Raw genomic sequence first — 17,038 nt, forward strand, 5'->3', positions numbered from 1 at the left:
AACCTTGATTAAACTTGCCATTCAAGTACCCAACTCAGATGCTTTGTCAGGGCGCCCAAGCATGCAAAACCCTAGCTGTTCCGCATTCCAACTAAACCAACCTAAGGAGCTGTTTGGAAGTCCGGTTTTGCTTAAAAAACCAGTGTAAAATACCAGCCTAAATAATTTCCAATCGGATTAAAAAACCCGCTTGGATGGCTGTAAAATAAATAGGTCTACATTGGTATTCGGTCCTTACACACGGAAAAAAATAATCATCTCGGCAGGCGACACAAAAATAGGGAAAAGCTAACCGTCACCGGATGTTTTAGAGCTTCCCATCACCTGAATTTATCTTCCTCCCCATCTGCATGCTCTTCTCCAATTCCGGCTAAATTTCGGCGAGATTAGGACGCCGGGGTTAGGGATTTGAGGTTTCCGGGGTGGGTGCTCATCAGCGGTCCTAGAAGGGAGGTTGGCGGCGGTAGGCCAGCCCGGCGGAGGTGGCGAGCGCGGGGACGCCACCGGCAGGGCGGTGGTGGACGGCGGTTGAGCGGTGCTAGAGCAAGGGGAACAACGATGATGGCGGTGGCGGTGGGAGGTGGCGGCAGAGGGGCAGGACTCGCTCATGTCGGACAGGTGGAGGCACGCGGGGGTGGCGGGCAGAAGAAGCACAACAGAGATGGTAGAAAAATCGGGTGATGAGGAACTCTATCACACCCGGGTGACCGATAGACACTCGCTGAAAATACGAAGGAAGTCGGGCTTCCTCATCCTCTGCTCGTCCGTCTGCTTCACCCTCCTTTTGTCCATGGACCTAGTTCCGTCTCTTCCCCCTCCTCCCTGGCTCCCTCTACCTGGATCTCCATTTCCCACCTCAAATTGCACCATCGATGCAGCTACGGCCCCGATTCGTGTCGGCGGCCTCGATCCACACCGCTGCCGGCATGGATCCACATCGGATCGGCCCGTGAGAAGGAGAAGGCTAAGGCGGCAGCGTCAGAGCTTGTAGTTTGCTTCACGAGTGAAGAGTCATTGCAGCGTGTAAGCAGTGTGGCTCGTCAGGCCACGCCGCAATGGCGGCAACGACGAGGTCGCCGAGCATGTCAGGGCGTCGATCCCGTGCAGCCACTGTCGGCGAGGCCGCATGGAGACAGCTAGCACATCGGGCTGTCGATCTCATGTCACTTGCAGCGTCCAGCAGCGGGCCAGCATTGGAAGCTGCGGTGCGTCGTCGTCCTCCGGCGAGCGGCGGCCTTCTTTGCTTTTGTTTTCTCTTTTCCCCCTTTTGCAGTTCAAATTTTCTTCCCTGGCACACAATCATATTCAACAAGTAGCAGCAGACAACGGTACGCGAATTTCTAGCAGCAGCAGCAATGGAGAATCACACGATCCTTGCATTGCTGTCGGTTTTTCCTTGTGCCCATATCTATCTTGCCTGTGCTGTCCATTTCAATTCAGAAGCATATCAGATGCTGAGCTGCAGAGTTTGTTTCTATCCAAACAACAAATTACACGCGGGAATAGATACGGGGGGTTTCTAGTGCACATCGAATTACAGATGTTTAATAGGCCCGTACCTAAGAATTTGAGGCCCTTGTGCAAAAAAAAAGTGCGGCCCCACTCTGTAATTGGTATGATGAGAACTAGATGGACATAGATTGTTTTTTCACGGTGATTGAGTTCTTTGAATCGGTATTGACTGCCAGTAGTGTAGCACGGGGAGAGATAGAGTTGGAGGGAAGTGGAGAGGAAGAAGCAGTATGCGGAAAGGTAGTCTGCCTGGGAAACAAAACATCGTTGATCTCTCGGAAAGAAGCACGAGAGATGCCGATGCGCATGCTTCAGACGATATATATTTTTTTTCCCTACGTGATCCCATACTGATGTATTTACAGGTGAATTTTTTTTTAAATCACCCAAACAGGGGAACTGTGTACCACGGTTCGAAACAATGGCAAAACTCCCATGGCGATGGCACGAAAGGAAACAGGGCGCCAGGTCGCCGATGAAGCCAACGAGGCGAGAGCGCACCGCAAGACGAAACGCTGGTGGCGAGTGTCTCGGTCTCGGACAAGGAAATGACGCGCGTTGAGACGCCGCGGCCTCGTCACAGCGCATGGTGGCAAGCAGCCAGCAGGTGCCTGATGGCGACGGCCGAATAGATAACGCATCGATCCGGTTGATGATTACAGCATCGTAAGTAGTATAGCTCCCAATTTTGCCGCTGGATCTGAACTGTTAGTCATAGTCTTGTTCAAGTTGGCAACCACCTCATCCGGACATCACTGACGTTGGGAGCTTCGGTTGGTGAAGCCACGAACCAATTTTATTAGCCACTTGGACCGGTAAACGCCAGTACATAACGCGTTTTATTTCTTTTTTTCCCTTCTTCCATCTATCTCGGAAAAAATCTCAGTCTGAACATCATGCTGCTGCTGCAAGACCAAAACATAGTCAGCAGCTTTATTCCCTGGGTATATCCTCACCGCCACCCACCTACCTCGCACCATCCGAATTTCTAACGTGGACGTCAGCAGCTTCGTTCCCTGGGTATGTCCTCACCGCCACCCACCCACCTCGCACCATCCGAATTTCTAACGTGGACGTCTGAAGGGTCACGGTTCGGATTATGTGATTAGCGGATTTAATTTCGTATTTGACTGTAGTCAGTTTAGTTCGCCCTATATATACATCTTGTAACCGGCACGGGAAGAGCAAGATAGCTCATTGTATTCCCTGCATTGTAACTCTTTCATTATAGTGAAGATCGTTGTCTGGAGCCGTGATTTTTTCTTGCTAAGGTTTTCCACGTAAAAATCATGTCTCATGTTCGATCTTGTTTTCGCATTATTTGCTAACAAGTGGTATCAGAGCAAATGGATTACAAGATCGAACACGAGATACAATTTTTACATAAAAAACCCTTACGGGAAAAAATCACGGAAAACAATCACTATTGAGGAGAATTTACAAGCAGCAATGATACATGGCTCATCTAAGATGTCTTACTCTGCGGTCTACATAGGACTTACATATATATAGGGGTGGAACATAACTCACGTGGGAGTAGAACTCTATCTCTAGAGTAGATTTTCTAATAGACTAGGAATCAAATCCGGTAACACAACTAGTACTAGACTAGAGTTTGGATCATATTTTAACACCCTCCCCTCCCCTCGTCGCCGCCTAAGCGTACCGTCGGAAGCCCGTGTGACCGTGAGGATGGTGGCAGCGGGGCCCTTCGCCGCCAAGCCTCATGAGGAAGAGCAGTCCCATGATCGCGTCTTCTGGTGGATGGAGTAGCCAGTGGCATGGCGGGCCAGATCCATGCTAGGGGAGGACGGATCGGCGTGCCAGCGTTCAAATCTGGACACTTGGGCCTCCGCGGTGGTAGCAGCTTGGTGTGCTCGGAGCAGCCTAGCTTGGTGGAGTGCGGAGCAAGGAGGCGCCCAGGTGGCGGGCGCGAGAGGGTGTGGAGGCCATCGTGCAGCGGCGCGAGGTGATGAGGTGGCCCACAGGTAGCGACGCGAGCAATAGGCGGCACAGAGGCACGCGACACTGGATCTATGGGGCCACAATGGCGGCGCTCGAACGACACAGAGCGAGGAGGAGGCCTAGCGGCTGCGGGCGTGGAGGTGGGCCTGTGGCTCAGCGGTGGCTGGGCGGTCGTGGAAGGCGGCGCGCGGGCCCTGCGATGGCCTCGCGTGGGAACAAAGAAGCCGCGGCCTGCGGCGGTCGTGGGTAGGCGCAGAGGTGCACCGACAACTGCTGAGCACGGTTGCGGACTCAGCGGCGTGGAGGAGCAGCAGGCCAGCCCTACGGTAGCAGTGAGCGGGCTCGGCAACTGGCAATGGTGGCGCTGGCTCAGGGGTGGGAGATCCAGCGGTGAGGCCGGTTTCGGCGTTCCTAGGCCCTAACCTGCAAGCAGTCCCGGTAGCCGGTATGTGGAGATCGGCAAGGCGTGCCGGTGCTCGTGCGCGTGGGTCGGCAAGGAAGCCACGCGGTAGCGACCTGGCGAAGCGCGTGGACATCGCGCGGCAGCGGGTCTGGCGTGGTGTGAGGAGGCCGTGGTGACGCCCAGTGCGACGCAAGGAGGTTTGGTGGCGCCGGCAAGGATGTGCGGCTAGAGGCCGTGCACGTGAGGAGGTGCGATGGCTCAAAGGCCACAAGACCATGGTGGTGCCGTGGCGGCGCGGGGGGCCGCTCACGTGGTGTCGTGTTGGCACGAGCTATGCGGTGGTGTGCGGTGTGGGTCTAGACACCAGCCCGCGATGAGGAGGATCAATGCCGGTGAGTGACGTTGCTATCGGCGTTCAACTGTGTGTGAGATGGGCTACGCGCAAACGCTGGGGAATGCATTAATCGGTTTACCTGATTACGACAATGGCGACGCCTTTGGGTGCTGTTCCCCTCTTTGAAGGCGTTGTCTGCATTGTTTTTGTGTTCTTGCACACCCCCTCCTCTGTCGACGTTTGATATGTTTCGCGAAGGTGATGAGCATTTTCTCTAGAAGCTTTGCATCTGCGCACATGGTGCAGCTGAGATTCTGACGGCGGCAAGGTGGAGGTGAAGTTATTGGAGTAGCACGGTGGCACCATGTCACCCCTGACAGTAAAGCAAGTCTGAATCAGAGTTTTTTGGAAGCGAAAACAAGGCACGCACATTGGCGGCGGCTAGGGCAAAGCTTCCCTATCCTCCCAACACCGATCACGGCTGAGCAAAGCGTCTCAGCAAACAACCAAGGGCAAAGTTTCCCTGGTATATGCAGCAATAGGTATCGCCAGATGAATCAAGAAGGGCTGTGATGCAAGGTGAAAGCACAAGGCGGCTTGCAACCTATCTAGGGTTTGCGCGGCAAGAATTCACACAAGGCGGCTAGCGGGGTAAGTCAAGTAATGTGATGGCTCAACTTGTTGTATGGGTAAAGGTGGATGGATAGCGGTGGAAACAAAAACAGCGATGGGCGATTAAACTACGACCACAAACACATTAAACCAGCAACAAGACTCTACCACGTACACAAACTCAACAAAGCAAATCTGAAACGAAATTGCAAAGGCTAAAAAAGCGATAGGATAGCGGAAAGTGTATATTTTTTTGGGCTTTTCGTGGACTATAGGTAATGAAAATGAGATGAATCTAAAGGGGAACATGATAATATACCTCACAGGTAACCTGGAATCCTAATACCACTTGATGTAGCACTGGCCCGATCTTCCGATAGGTATGGATAATTTGATTGGTGGAGAACTTGACGTTGACAATCCGAGCTTCTAATCAGACATGATTCGAACCCCTGCAACCACTACACTGCTGCTCCGTTGATTATCAACCAAGCACAACTCGATTGACCTCACCAAGAAGGCTTTCCCTGCAAGCCAATCGAAGAACACAAGCAAGAAAGTATAAACACGCAATCAGAAATTGCAGATGTATATGAAATAGATCTGAAATAAGAGGTTCAAGTTCTTAATTCGAAAGGACTAATCAATACAGCTGAGAAGAACAAGAACAAGGGTCCTGGACCACAATAAAAGGACTTGTTGCCATAGTTACAATAAATCAATCTCAATTTATCAATGGAAAACTAGATTAAATAAAACCCGAGTTTCTATGGCGGCAACTACTGAGTTTATATGAAAAAGGGGTGAGCTAAGGTTGGGGGCGACTGGGGGGGCGCCCACAACATGGGCTTAAGGCCTGACATGACACAAGGCCAACGTGGCCCAAAACTGGTGATGCAGCACCTTGTTGTGCACAGAATGATCCACAACATTTCTAGAGCTATGACCAGAACCAAATGAAAGCCTTCGTCGTCTTCTTTCCAATGCATCAAAGAACGCTTCGTTTCGATGTTGTATGAAGGAGATATCGCCGTTTCTGTTTAGGGTGGTCGGCTGAATCCGAACCGAACGTGAAGAACAAGTTGGTGACGACTTGTAACTTGGAGAAGGCCAAAACTCGTGCATATCCATCATGGTGATGTCCTCATCAGGATCCTTGGAGTGGAATCCAACGGCGGAAGCGGTGAGGCTCCCATTCGCTTTAAGGTGATGGTTCTGAGGAGTGGTGTGAGGCGGTGGATGTGGTGAGGCCCACACGTGTTCAAGTTGCCTTGGTGGGCCAGGATCCGGTACGGTGTTTTGGTCATTTGGTGTGTATGGTGCTGCAATGGTGTTTCGACGTTGGGTCCTGCATAGCGTGGCCTTTTCGGTGCAGTGCAGGGTGCTCCTCTTTTGACTTCTACAGACACAAGGCCGTGGTTTGGGAGATCGACGACTGTGTGTGACCTAAGGATGATGGAGGCATGGTGGAGGAGTCGTGGTAGCTACACGGCTTGCAGCGGACTGCGGCGACCAGTCCTGTGTGGTAGCGGCTGGTTCGACTTGGGACATCGTCGGGGACGATGACACTGGCGATGAGGGCTACCCATTGGATTTTTTTTCCCAGGTTGTGGTGGTGCGGTGTGGTGGTCGGTACTCAAGCGTTAGCATTGTTCGGCTTGTGTCGAAGTTTCAATCTGACTGGCCACAGAGTTTGTTTTATTTTGAGTTGAGTTGAGTTCCGGTATCTGTTGGGAGTTACCTTTGTAGCTTTGTTGTTACTCCGTTGTTGTACTAGTCTAGGCTTATTCTTATTTTTAAGATAATCAGCAGCTCTCTTTGTTTCAAAATTCTTATGTCAAAGAAAACTACCGCATTTGAATGTTACTACCTTTAGCATGATAACAACATTTTATTATCGCCACCTCGCCGGTCACTGGTCAGCTTCATAAGAAGACCGGCGGCTGTTCCCCTGAGCCCCTGACCGGTGCACCACTGCACCGCCAGTTTACCTTCGATTGCAGCATCAGCAAGATCGGAGTCCTCCGGATCAGCCTGGAACCGAGGGGAAAGAACCATATTCTTCTCCCTACTTGGGTGACAGTAGCAAAGGAATGAAAAGATAGACCTCGAGCGGTCATTGACCGGCCGCTGCCGCTTCATTGCCGTCGCTATTGATCTCATCTTTGCTGCAAAAAGTATTGAAAAATTAATGGATCGGGACTTGAGAGTAAGCCAGCTTCTGGGACATAGCTTCAGACTCTTGGACCGCCGCAAAATCTTCACTTTGAAAGTAGCATTCTTTAACTCATGCAGAAGACATGCCTTACCGCTTGCAAAGTTGGAACATTAGATTATTAACTCATGTACACGTGCGCTCATCAATATATATCCAATAAATAAGTGATAAAAAACAATAGATGATGTATGAATTGGTGCCCTGGCCTCCTATTTATGCGTGATGCACAGATGTCCTGATGGCCTGATCCCTGATGCCGCTGGGCGCTGGGTGCTGGCCGCTGGGCGATGGCGTGATGCCGCTTTGCCGCATCCGCCAACGCCGTCAGGACTTCGAGACGCGAGAACCAGGAGTGCGTCACGGCCATATGCTCGTGCGATCCAGGCGTCGAACATGATCATCTATGTCATAACTTGTAGTGACGGATCGATCGATTGGGACACAGACGGTGGACGCTTGGACTCATGTGCCGATTCATGTTACCAGCTTGGCCATAGTTATATCCCATCTCGGACGCCGCCCTTGGGGTTTCGACGTGGCCCTGTGCAAAGCGCCTGTCTTAGCGACCGATTAGGCTCGCTAATCTCCCGCCCTACTATAAGTACGGACCCCTCCTCTCTGCTCATTTCCATCACTCATCGCCACCTGCTGATAGCAATCTGCTGGTAGCATCGTCCAGCTCCTGAGCTCCGGCCGGCCGATCATGGCAAGGATCCACCTCTACGTTGCCGCGGCCTGCGCCGTCGTGCTGGTGCTCGCCGCCCCGACCATCGCCGGCGACCCTGACCATCTCCAGGACGTCTGTGTCGCTGACCGCGCCTCCCGTGAGCCATCTATTCATCTCTGTCAAGCTTCCTGGCCCTTGCTGCGCTCTTCTTGCCGCAGGAAGAACTAACTAGCTGCTGATCTGTGCGTGCAGCGATCAAGATCAACGGGTTCACGTGCAAGGCGAACGTGACGGCGGACGACTTCTTCTTCCCGGGTCTGAGGTACCCCGGCAACACCAAAAACCCTGCGGGGTCGATGGTGACGGCGGCCAACGTGGAGACCTTCCCGGGCGTGAACACGCTGGGCGTCTCCCTGGCGCGCATCGACTTCGCCCCCGGCGGCCAGAACCCGCCGCACACGCACCCGCGCGCCACCGAGATCATCTTCGTCCTCGAGGGCACGCTCGAGGTCGGCTTCATCACCACCGCCAACAAGCTCTTCACCAAGACCGTCAACAAGGGGGACATCTTCGTCTTCCCCAGGGGGCTCGTGCACTTCCAGCAGAATAGGGGGAACTGCGCCGCCGCGGTCGTCTCCGCCTTCAACAGCCAGCTCCAGGGGACTCAGGCCATCGCCATGACGCTCTTCGGCGCCACGCCACCCGTGTCCACCGACGTCCTGGCCAAGGCCTTCAGGATCGGCAACGGGAAGGTGGCCGCCATCAAGGGCAGGTTTGGGCCCAAGTAGACTGCCTTCGGCCGTCTGCCTTAGTGGATTTCTAAATAAATCGTCCAGACTGCAGGATATGTATCATGACTCATGAGCGCTAGTGATCTCATCACGAGGTTTCAGTGTTTTACAGAAAATCTATTATCTATATCAGTGGCGGCGCCAGCTGAAAATTTTAGCTGGGGCGGAGAACAAAACGGCATACACTAATTGACTTTAGCTACACATTTGAGGTTGAGCACCAAAAAATATTGTTGACTTTGGCGCGCTACACCTTAAAGAAATATAGTAAAATGAGCAGATCAATAAGCATCGAAGGGAATTGAGCTACACTGATATAGAGAGCAATCACGCAAGAAGTAATGAAGGGAATTTAAGAAAAGAGGAGCGTGAGCCTCAGATGGAACCATATGGAAGGGGCTCCACCACGAAGTTCATGACGCCAAAGAATGGGGGATCGATCTCTATGGCGCTGCGGCTTGCTTGTACATCTTTGGGCGAGAGTTGGGCTCTGTAGAGCTGCGGTACGCTTGCCTTGTGGGTGCATAGAATCAAGTTTCGGAGGGTACATATATGGTGAAAATTTGAACCTAATCACTAATTTTTCATTTTTATACCTTCGCTCCTGGCACTAGGTCATTCTTCACATGATTTAGTTTGGCCCACCAAGTCTACCTCTTTGCCTCTTTTTATTCCCAATCTTCCAGCAGCAACAGACTTCTTCTTCACCTCCGATCTGCTTGCAGAGGCAGCCTGATTCGATGTTTCAATGGAGAGGAGAGGGCTACTAATGCTCAATGGCTGGTAGCTAGGGCGGCCGCCCCACCCTGCCGATAGGGTAGCTCTGCCCCTGATCTATATCGTGCTTGCGTGCTTTTTTTTGCGCTCCCACACCATTTCATCAAGGGTGTCATATGATCATAAACCCTAAACCTGATGATGCTCCAACTAGAATGATGTCTATAACATTAATTGTTACCATCGAGGATTATTAGGTGATGTGATGCTATATTAAACGAGAGAGAAGTAAGAGAGGAAGAAATATGATTTCATGCAAGATATGGCTTCAACCAAAAACCAATGCACTAGATGTCGGTGTTTAGACCCGGCAACCTATCGAGGGGGGTGCCCGAGGTAGTGTTTAGTGCGTGGGGCTCGCTGAGATTAGGAACTCGAAGGTGAACTCGAACACATGATTTAGACAGGTTCGGGCCGCTAGATTGCGTAATATCCTACATCCTGTGTGTTGGTTGTATTTTATTGCTTTGGAGGGGGTCCATGCCTTGCCTTATATTATCGGGAGCAGGGTTACAGGTCGGTTATTTACAAGAATACTAGTCAGATTTAACTAGTGAGTTCTACTCTAATTGCTACGAGTAGTTTCTAATCCTCAACTAGTTCCTATCTTGCCACGTAGATTACGCCGTCCTGCACCGTAGTCTCGATGTCTGACACGTCTCGGTGTCCAACCCTATATCTAGAACTGTCCAAACCTTCTGGTGGACCTATAGATGTATGGACGATACTAGAGACTACCAAATTTTGGATTGGAACATCAGAAAACTATGTGCCAACAGCCGCGGTACTGATAATGCAAGCGTTATCCAAAATGATTGGGCATTGTAAAGAGTCTATAGGTGTCTTTTCAAGTCCATCATCAAATCTACGGCTCAACCTTGGATAGACGGTAGAAACTATCAAGCTGGAGTATGGTAAGGGCATAGGGAATTCCTGGTGGAGTGGTGAAATGCATTGAGATCGGAAAGAACACCAATGGAGAAAGCACTTTATTAGGAAATACACACATACAAAAGCTACAAGAGCAAATGGGATTAGAGACCCTGATAGTCCTATCTGATGGATACTAGATGTTGTGCCACTCCACCCATGCAAGTGTCTACATGATAGGTGGGAAGGAAAGATGATTGATGGATAGAAAAGGCACAATTGAGTATTAATTACACTACAAGAAATTTGGTTACTAATAACGAAAATTTTCAACGTCATAAAACATTGCAACTTGACAAATTTATTGACAAAATTAGAAAACGTCATAAATTTTACCTTCGAGGCCAAACAAAAAAGTCACTAATGGTTACACTGTAGTTTTGTCATGAAATAAGGTATGCAAAAACATCACAAACTGACAGGGTCCCACATATAAGTATAAAGAGAAAAAGAGAGAGGTAAAATGAAAAGGAAAAGTAATCCTCTAGAAGTCAAACATGTAATCGATCGAAAAATATGACTTAGCGCTACCAGCAAGCTTGGATAGATTCTGCGCCACTTAAAATTTATTATAATATTATATAACACTACTAGTAAGTGTGGCCCGCATATCGTTGACGGCAATTAGCGCGTCAATTCGTGAACCGCAAGCGCACGAATCAGTTGTAGCTTTTCCCTTAGTGTATTCCCCCAAGGTTTATCAATCCGTGGAACAAGTGGATTGCTGGCTCTCACTTTATACCAATCTTGCTAACGAAATTGAGTGTATGTATTCTGTAGAGAGACAAACTAAACTAATAACAAAGATTGAGACAATATAGCAAAGGTTGACACAAGATAGGAGATAGAGATAGGTATAAGCATTCCCTCCCTAGGATCTAAGTTCACAAGAATATGCATCTATTACATAGATGGATGCTGCCCTCACTAGTTATCACAGCGGTTACATGCTCGCTCGATCTTTTCCCCACTGCATGCTGTCACTACGTAGGGATAATCGATCACCTCACTCACACGCACTATATCGAAGCATCCGCAAAGTTAAGCTAATCACCACGATTACCAGAAACTCTAATGAGAACATATGTTGTACAGGATAGAGATTTCACATATGTAAACGAATCATTGCAAGGACATAGACCATGATGCATTAATGGGCATAAAGAATATGTAGCAGTCACATATCAAGGACCATATCAACCCTAGGGTTTGTAACACCCCATCCTCCAAAGCTGCACCGCCCAGCCCTTTCGAGGGGCGGGTATGTATATACATAGCACCCTGCTTACACTTTCATCCTCACTTCGTGTAAAGGGTCAACCCAAATGTGCTATGGCTAGTGACAAAGGCTTATAAGTTGACTCCACCCTTGCTCAACTAGCAATGTGGTACTAAACATGCGCACCTGCACTCATGGGCCACTACTGGGCCATCCAAATTTGGGTCGGATATCACATACACCCCCCTCAAAGAACCTGACGTCCTCGTTGGTTCAACTCATCCACACACGGGCAAATGTCCAGGAACATTACCTCTTAGCGCACGACCATACATCCAGTGCCGGCGTCATATGCCATGCCGTGTGTCCTATCCAGAGCCCACATGCGCCATGCACCATATGCCTGCACACTGACCCGTACGCACAACCGCGAGGGTCAGCTCTGATACCATTTGTAACACCCCGTCTTTCAAAGCCGCACCGCCCAGCCCTTCTGAGGGGCAGGCATGTGTACACATAGCACCCTACTTACACTTTCATCCTCACTTCGTATAAAGGGTTAACCCGAATGTGCTATGGCTAATAGACAAAGGCTTATAAGTTAGCTCCACCCTTGCTCAACTAGCAATGTGGTACTAAACATGTGCATCTGCGCTCATGGGCCACTACTTGGCAATCCAAATTCGGGCCAGATGTCATAGGGATGAATAGAGGCTTTACCCCATGATCTTACACATATTGACGAATAAAGGGGGTAAGGAGCACCTGGAGAACACCCTGACCGAAGACGAAGACGCGCGGGGGGGGGAGGGGGGAGGCGAGGGACTCAGGCCGATCGTCCTGAGCCACCCTAGGCTGATTGGCCTAGGGGTTTCCTCCCTCCTCTGGAGGTCCCCTTCGACAACGAAGCTCTTGATCAGATCTAATCCCTATTTCTTCTCTTGTGGCGGCGGCTAGGTCTAAACTCGTCGGGATTCTCCTTCTTGTTAGATGTCTTAGGTATTTATAGTTGACGACGTCGGTTGGGGTGCCTTCAAAGCTAAGTTTCTGTAAAATAACCCTAGGAACATCGTGAGCAACCTCCTGGTGAAAGGGCACGACGCGATCAGGGCTAGAAACGGGCTAGGACGATCAGCCTAGACCCCTCTGGGCCGATCAGCACACCCTCTATTGGCCTCCAATACCTGAGCGCTTCTTATAAAAGTTGTAGATCTTGTCGAGCCATGCAATTTTTCTTGTAAATTTGCCGCAATCGGAGTTCGGATGAGAAAGATATGGCCCGTGCAAGTTTCAGCTCCTCCTGCGGGCCTACAATTCAATGTTCGTGTTTGGACCTTCCAATATCTAAAGTCCAGGCCCAGTTCAAACTTGTAGAAAAACCCTTCAATTATGTCATATTTTCTATAATTTTACAATATGGTCCAAAACAATACATATATGCAAATATGGGGTTATTTCATATGCCAAGTGGCGGGTTAGTATAAGAATATGCCTGAAAACACTAGTTAAATGGCACTAAAAGTGTGTCAATAACGAGCGTCAATGCATATCAGTTGTAGGATAGAGCAACAGGTATATCCTTGATTTTGGACATGCCATACATTGCAATAACCATAAAGGGAAGGCGACACGCTCCTATTGCAGAGACTAAGGCATTGGTCTGTAGATCTAAGGTGCCCTGTGGCGGGAATGGCGCATCGGAGCAGTGAGCAGAATAAGATGAACTCTAATTAGATGTGAGTTTCGCTATCTTAGGGACAAGGAGTCGTGCAATTGGAAATTTGGCTTGAAGGAAGTAACTTTTGATTTCGTGCTGCAAAGAAAAATAGTCACCTAAATATTAAAGGCTATTGTGATGCCAGTTGAAGCTTTTAGATGTCAAAAGGCCGACGTCTAGCTATTGCACCTTTGTTAGAGGAAATCTAGTATGATGGAGAAAAAGTAATAGGTGATGTCTAGATCAAGTGTAGAGGCGAAATATAGAACAATGTCTATTTGTACATGTTCTAGTTTGCTCATAGTTTTCAAAACTTTGCTTTATAAGGTTCCACAAAGTTGGTGATTGTAAGTGGTTCCACAATAATATCACACCTATGTTATTGTGCAATTTGTGTGTTCTTCGTGAACCTGGGCAATTGTGCGTTCTGCCAACTTGCATATAAGTTATGTAATTTACACCTAAAATTGTGTAAATTTGTGCGATTTTGTGTATCCTTGATGAATCTATGGAGTTTTGTGCAATTTGGGCAACTAGCATATAACTTCTGTTTTTCACACTTGTGTCAACTATCTTACTATTACTAATTGGAGGCTCCTTTTGAAGCCTTTAGGTGAAGCCACCTAGGATTCCTAGGTGGACACTCTAGAAAAAGAGAGAAATCCTATAAATTCTCACAAAAAAGCAAAACATCCGACCATCGATCGATAGATTCAAATCATCATAGCCATTAAATCTATTATGTTTTCTAAAAAATTTCCCACCTATGCCATTATGAAAATAGTCTAAATTAACCCCTAATTCTATATATAAATTACCCACCTCTGCCATTATATAAAATAAACTAAAGTAACTCCCTAATATTCATCAAAATTACCCACTTATGCCATTATAAACAATATTTAAAATAACCTCCTAATTTGCAACTGAATTGCCTACCACTATTACTTAAAAATTAAAAAACTTAAAGTAACCCCTTAAATTTGCATCTATATTACCCACACATGCTATTATTAAAAATAACATGAGGTAATCCTACGTCTGAATTAAATAACCTTAATTAAAAATATACAATAATATATGATTCAAAATTGTCTATATCTTGCACTATTGGTATACAATATAATAATTAACGTCTATATGCATGATGTGTGTCACCATTTATAAGGATATAAAGTGATGGGCATATAGATTTCTATGCTAAAGTTGTATCTCAAACTTAGGGTTCATTAAACAAATTCAAGTGCATACCTGCGATCCAAAGTGAAAAGTTAAAGATTATAAATATGGATGAAAATATTATAGAGTAATTACTAACTAAAATCTATCACAATTGGACGAAGATATAGAGTATATATCTACATAAGTATTGTGTTCTAATATTTAAAATACGAGAGTTAGGCTATGGTAATAGTTTTGTAGCAATGTAGTCTCATTTCTTTTTCTACTAGAGACTCCGCATTAGTTCCTACGAGACCAGCTAGAAAAAAGAGAGAAATTCTCATAAAAATTAAAAACATCAAACGCCAATCCTATAAACTCTAATAATCATAGCCATTATTGATCTATTATATTTTCTAAAAACTTTCCCATCACTGTCATTGTGAAAATATTCAAAAATAAGCTCTAAACCTATATCTAAATTACCGAGCTCAACTATTATAAAACATAATCTAAAGTAACCTCATAATCTTCATCCAATTTACTGATACACATCATTATAAAACATAACTTAAAATGTTATTCTAAAATTTTATCTATGTTACCCACGTATGTCGTTATTAAAAATAACCTAAAGTAAACATCTAAATCTTAATCTAATTATCTTCATGTGCATCATACAGAAATGTCAAAAAGTAAACTAATATATGATTCTAAATTATCTATTTATGCCATTGTTAATATAAAAATACTAAGCTAAAGTATATACACATGATGAGTGCCACCATTTAGACCATTTATACATATACGTACGGAATCAATGAAAAACATTGATTTGTATGCTAAACATAATGTATGGAGGATTGGAGGTGTGATACAAAATGGAAAAAGTATGAATATGGATGAAAAAGTGCATAGAGTAATTATTAATTAAAAATCAATCACAACTGGATAAAGATAGGTATATGAGTATTATGTTGAAGTATTGGAAAAATAAGAGAGTAGTAGGTAAACAATTTTGATTATTAGTTAAGAGTTTAATTTTTAAATAATTTTAAATACAATAGCTTCTAAAAATCGGGTTGATGGACTAGCACGCCGAATCGCCGATGCTTGGTTCAGAACATAAACATGAAGCAGACACTATGCAGACGGGTGCTCTCTGAACTCAAATTGTGCTCAACAGATTTCTGGCGCTCGCCCCTGCAAAATTCAGAAGCACGGAGACGCTAAATGTTGCATCATTCTAACTTCAGATGTTTGCGTTCTAGAAGAGCTGAGTACCAATCGACTTGCTGCTCCATGAATTTTTTTAGACTGCTCCAGTTTAACGCTTTCCCTTCCGATTAAAATAAGTTCCCGCGTTTCTTCAGGCCATGGTAACCGAAGAGGAGTCGGAGCCGAGTTCGTTACGGTCCGACGCCGTGCCCGCCACACAACGAGTCGGAGCCAGCCAACAGATGCTCGATCTGTGTCGCCAGCAGCAATCCGACAATCCGACCTCCGCCGCCTTCGATCCCTACGAGCATAAATGGCCGGGCAACGCAGCGCCATGGCCACGCCACGCCTGAGCCGTCTCTCATCTTCCTCCTCCCAACGATCCAATAGTCGAGACTCGAGACATGGGGCGCCCCGCCGCCGCCGCCGCAGGAGGGAGCCGCAAGAGGCGGCGCGTCTCCGTGGGCAGCACCGAGCACTACGAGGAGGTGTCCCGCCTCGGCGAGGGCAACTTCGGCGCCGTCGTCAAGGCGCGGCACCGCGTCACGGGCCAGACCGTCGCCATCAAGCGCCTCACCACGGCCGCCGCCGACGCGGCTGAGGACCCGATGCGCGAGGCGAGCCTCCACGAGGCGTGCGGAGACCACCCCTTCATCGTCGGCTTCCACGGCCTCGCACGCGACCCGGCCACGTCGCGCATCTGCCTCGTCACGGAGTGCGTCGACGGGCCGAGCCTCCACGACTACCTCGACCACCGGAGCCGCCGCGGCTTCCCGCCGCTCCCGGAGCCCACGGTGCGCGCCGTCATGTGGCAGCTTCTGACGGCCGCCAAGGCGATGCACAGCGCCGGCGTCATCCACCGCGACATCAAGCCCGAGAACATCCTCGTCTCTGGCGACCGCAGGTCCGTCAAGTTCTGCGACTTCGGGCTGGCCATGTCCATGTCCGACGCGCCGCCGTACGAGCAGGCGGGCACGCTCTCCTACAAGGCGCCGGAGATGATGCTGGAGATGCCCGTCTACGACGCGCGCGTCGACGCCTGGTCCCTGGGATGCGTCATGGCGGAGATCATCAACAACGGGGGGCTGCCGTTGCAGGGCGACGGCGAGGACGGGCAGCTCCGCGCCATCTTCGACGTGCTCGGCGTGCCGGACGACGAGACATGGCCGGAGTTCTCTTCCACGCCGTTCGCCGCCAAAGTGGTGCCGGAACTGCAAGTAGTGCATCGGAAGAATTGTCTGCGCGAGCTCTTCCCTGAGGCGGCGCTGTCCAAGGAAGGATTCGAGGTCCTCGACGGCCTCCTCACCTGCAACCCCGGCAAGCGGCTAACGGCGGACGCCGCGCTCAAGCACCAGTGGTTTGCCAAGGTCGACGCGTTGGAGCTTCCAAGGAAAGATGAGGTGGCGTCGGCGTTGCCCGGGAAGAAGAAGCTCCGCATGGCTCCTGCGGCTTGTGCGAAGAGACGAAAGCTGCAGTGTGTGTAACTTTAGAATTCTTTGATCGTCTCGTGCATG

At 48.6% G+C, this 17,038-nt stretch overlaps 2 protein-coding genes across 2 annotated transcripts; both read left to right on the top strand.

The window, feature by feature from the left end:
• The first annotated feature begins 7,691 nt into the window (after nucleotides 1–7,691).
• On the top strand, nucleotides 7,692–8,618 carry LOC101760836 (germin-like protein 1-1). The gene is made up of 2 exons (XM_004967592.4): nucleotides 7,692–7,868; nucleotides 7,964–8,618. The coding sequence occupies exons 1-2, from the start codon at nucleotides 7,748–7,750 to the stop codon at nucleotides 8,497–8,499; spliced, it is 657 nt and encodes a 218-aa protein (XP_004967649.1). The 5' UTR covers nucleotides 7,692–7,747; the 3' UTR covers nucleotides 8,500–8,618.
• A 7,310-nt stretch (nucleotides 8,619–15,928) lies between these two features.
• On the top strand, nucleotides 15,929–17,008 carry LOC101786752 (putative cyclin-dependent kinase F-2). Its single transcript, XM_004971478.1, has one exon. The coding sequence runs from the start codon at nucleotides 15,929–15,931 to the stop codon at nucleotides 17,006–17,008; it is 1,080 nt and encodes a 359-aa protein (XP_004971535.1).
• The last annotated feature ends 30 nt before the right edge of the window (nucleotides 17,009–17,038 follow it).

This window comes from Setaria italica, chromosome V, assembly GCF_000263155.2.
Source record: "Setaria italica strain Yugu1 chromosome V, Setaria_italica_v2.0, whole genome shotgun sequence".
Classification (NCBI taxonomy): Eukaryota; Viridiplantae; Streptophyta; class Magnoliopsida; order Poales; family Poaceae; genus Setaria; species Setaria italica.

What these genes read in the sequence shown, in the direction of transcription:
- LOC101760836 (XM_004967592.4), top strand. Translation starts at nt 7,748, where the DNA reads ATGGCAAGGATCCACCTCTACGTTGCCGCGGCCTGCGCCGTCGTGCTG. An exon ending in TGTCGCTGACCGCGCCTCCC is followed by an intron (nt 7,869 to 7,963) that starts GTGAGCCATCTA and finishes CTGTGCGTGCAG; the next exon opens with CGATCAAGATCAACGGGTTC.
- LOC101786752 (XM_004971478.1), top strand. Translation starts at nt 15,929, where the DNA reads ATGGGGCGCCCCGCCGCCGCCGCCGCAGGAGGGAGCCGCAAGAGGCGG.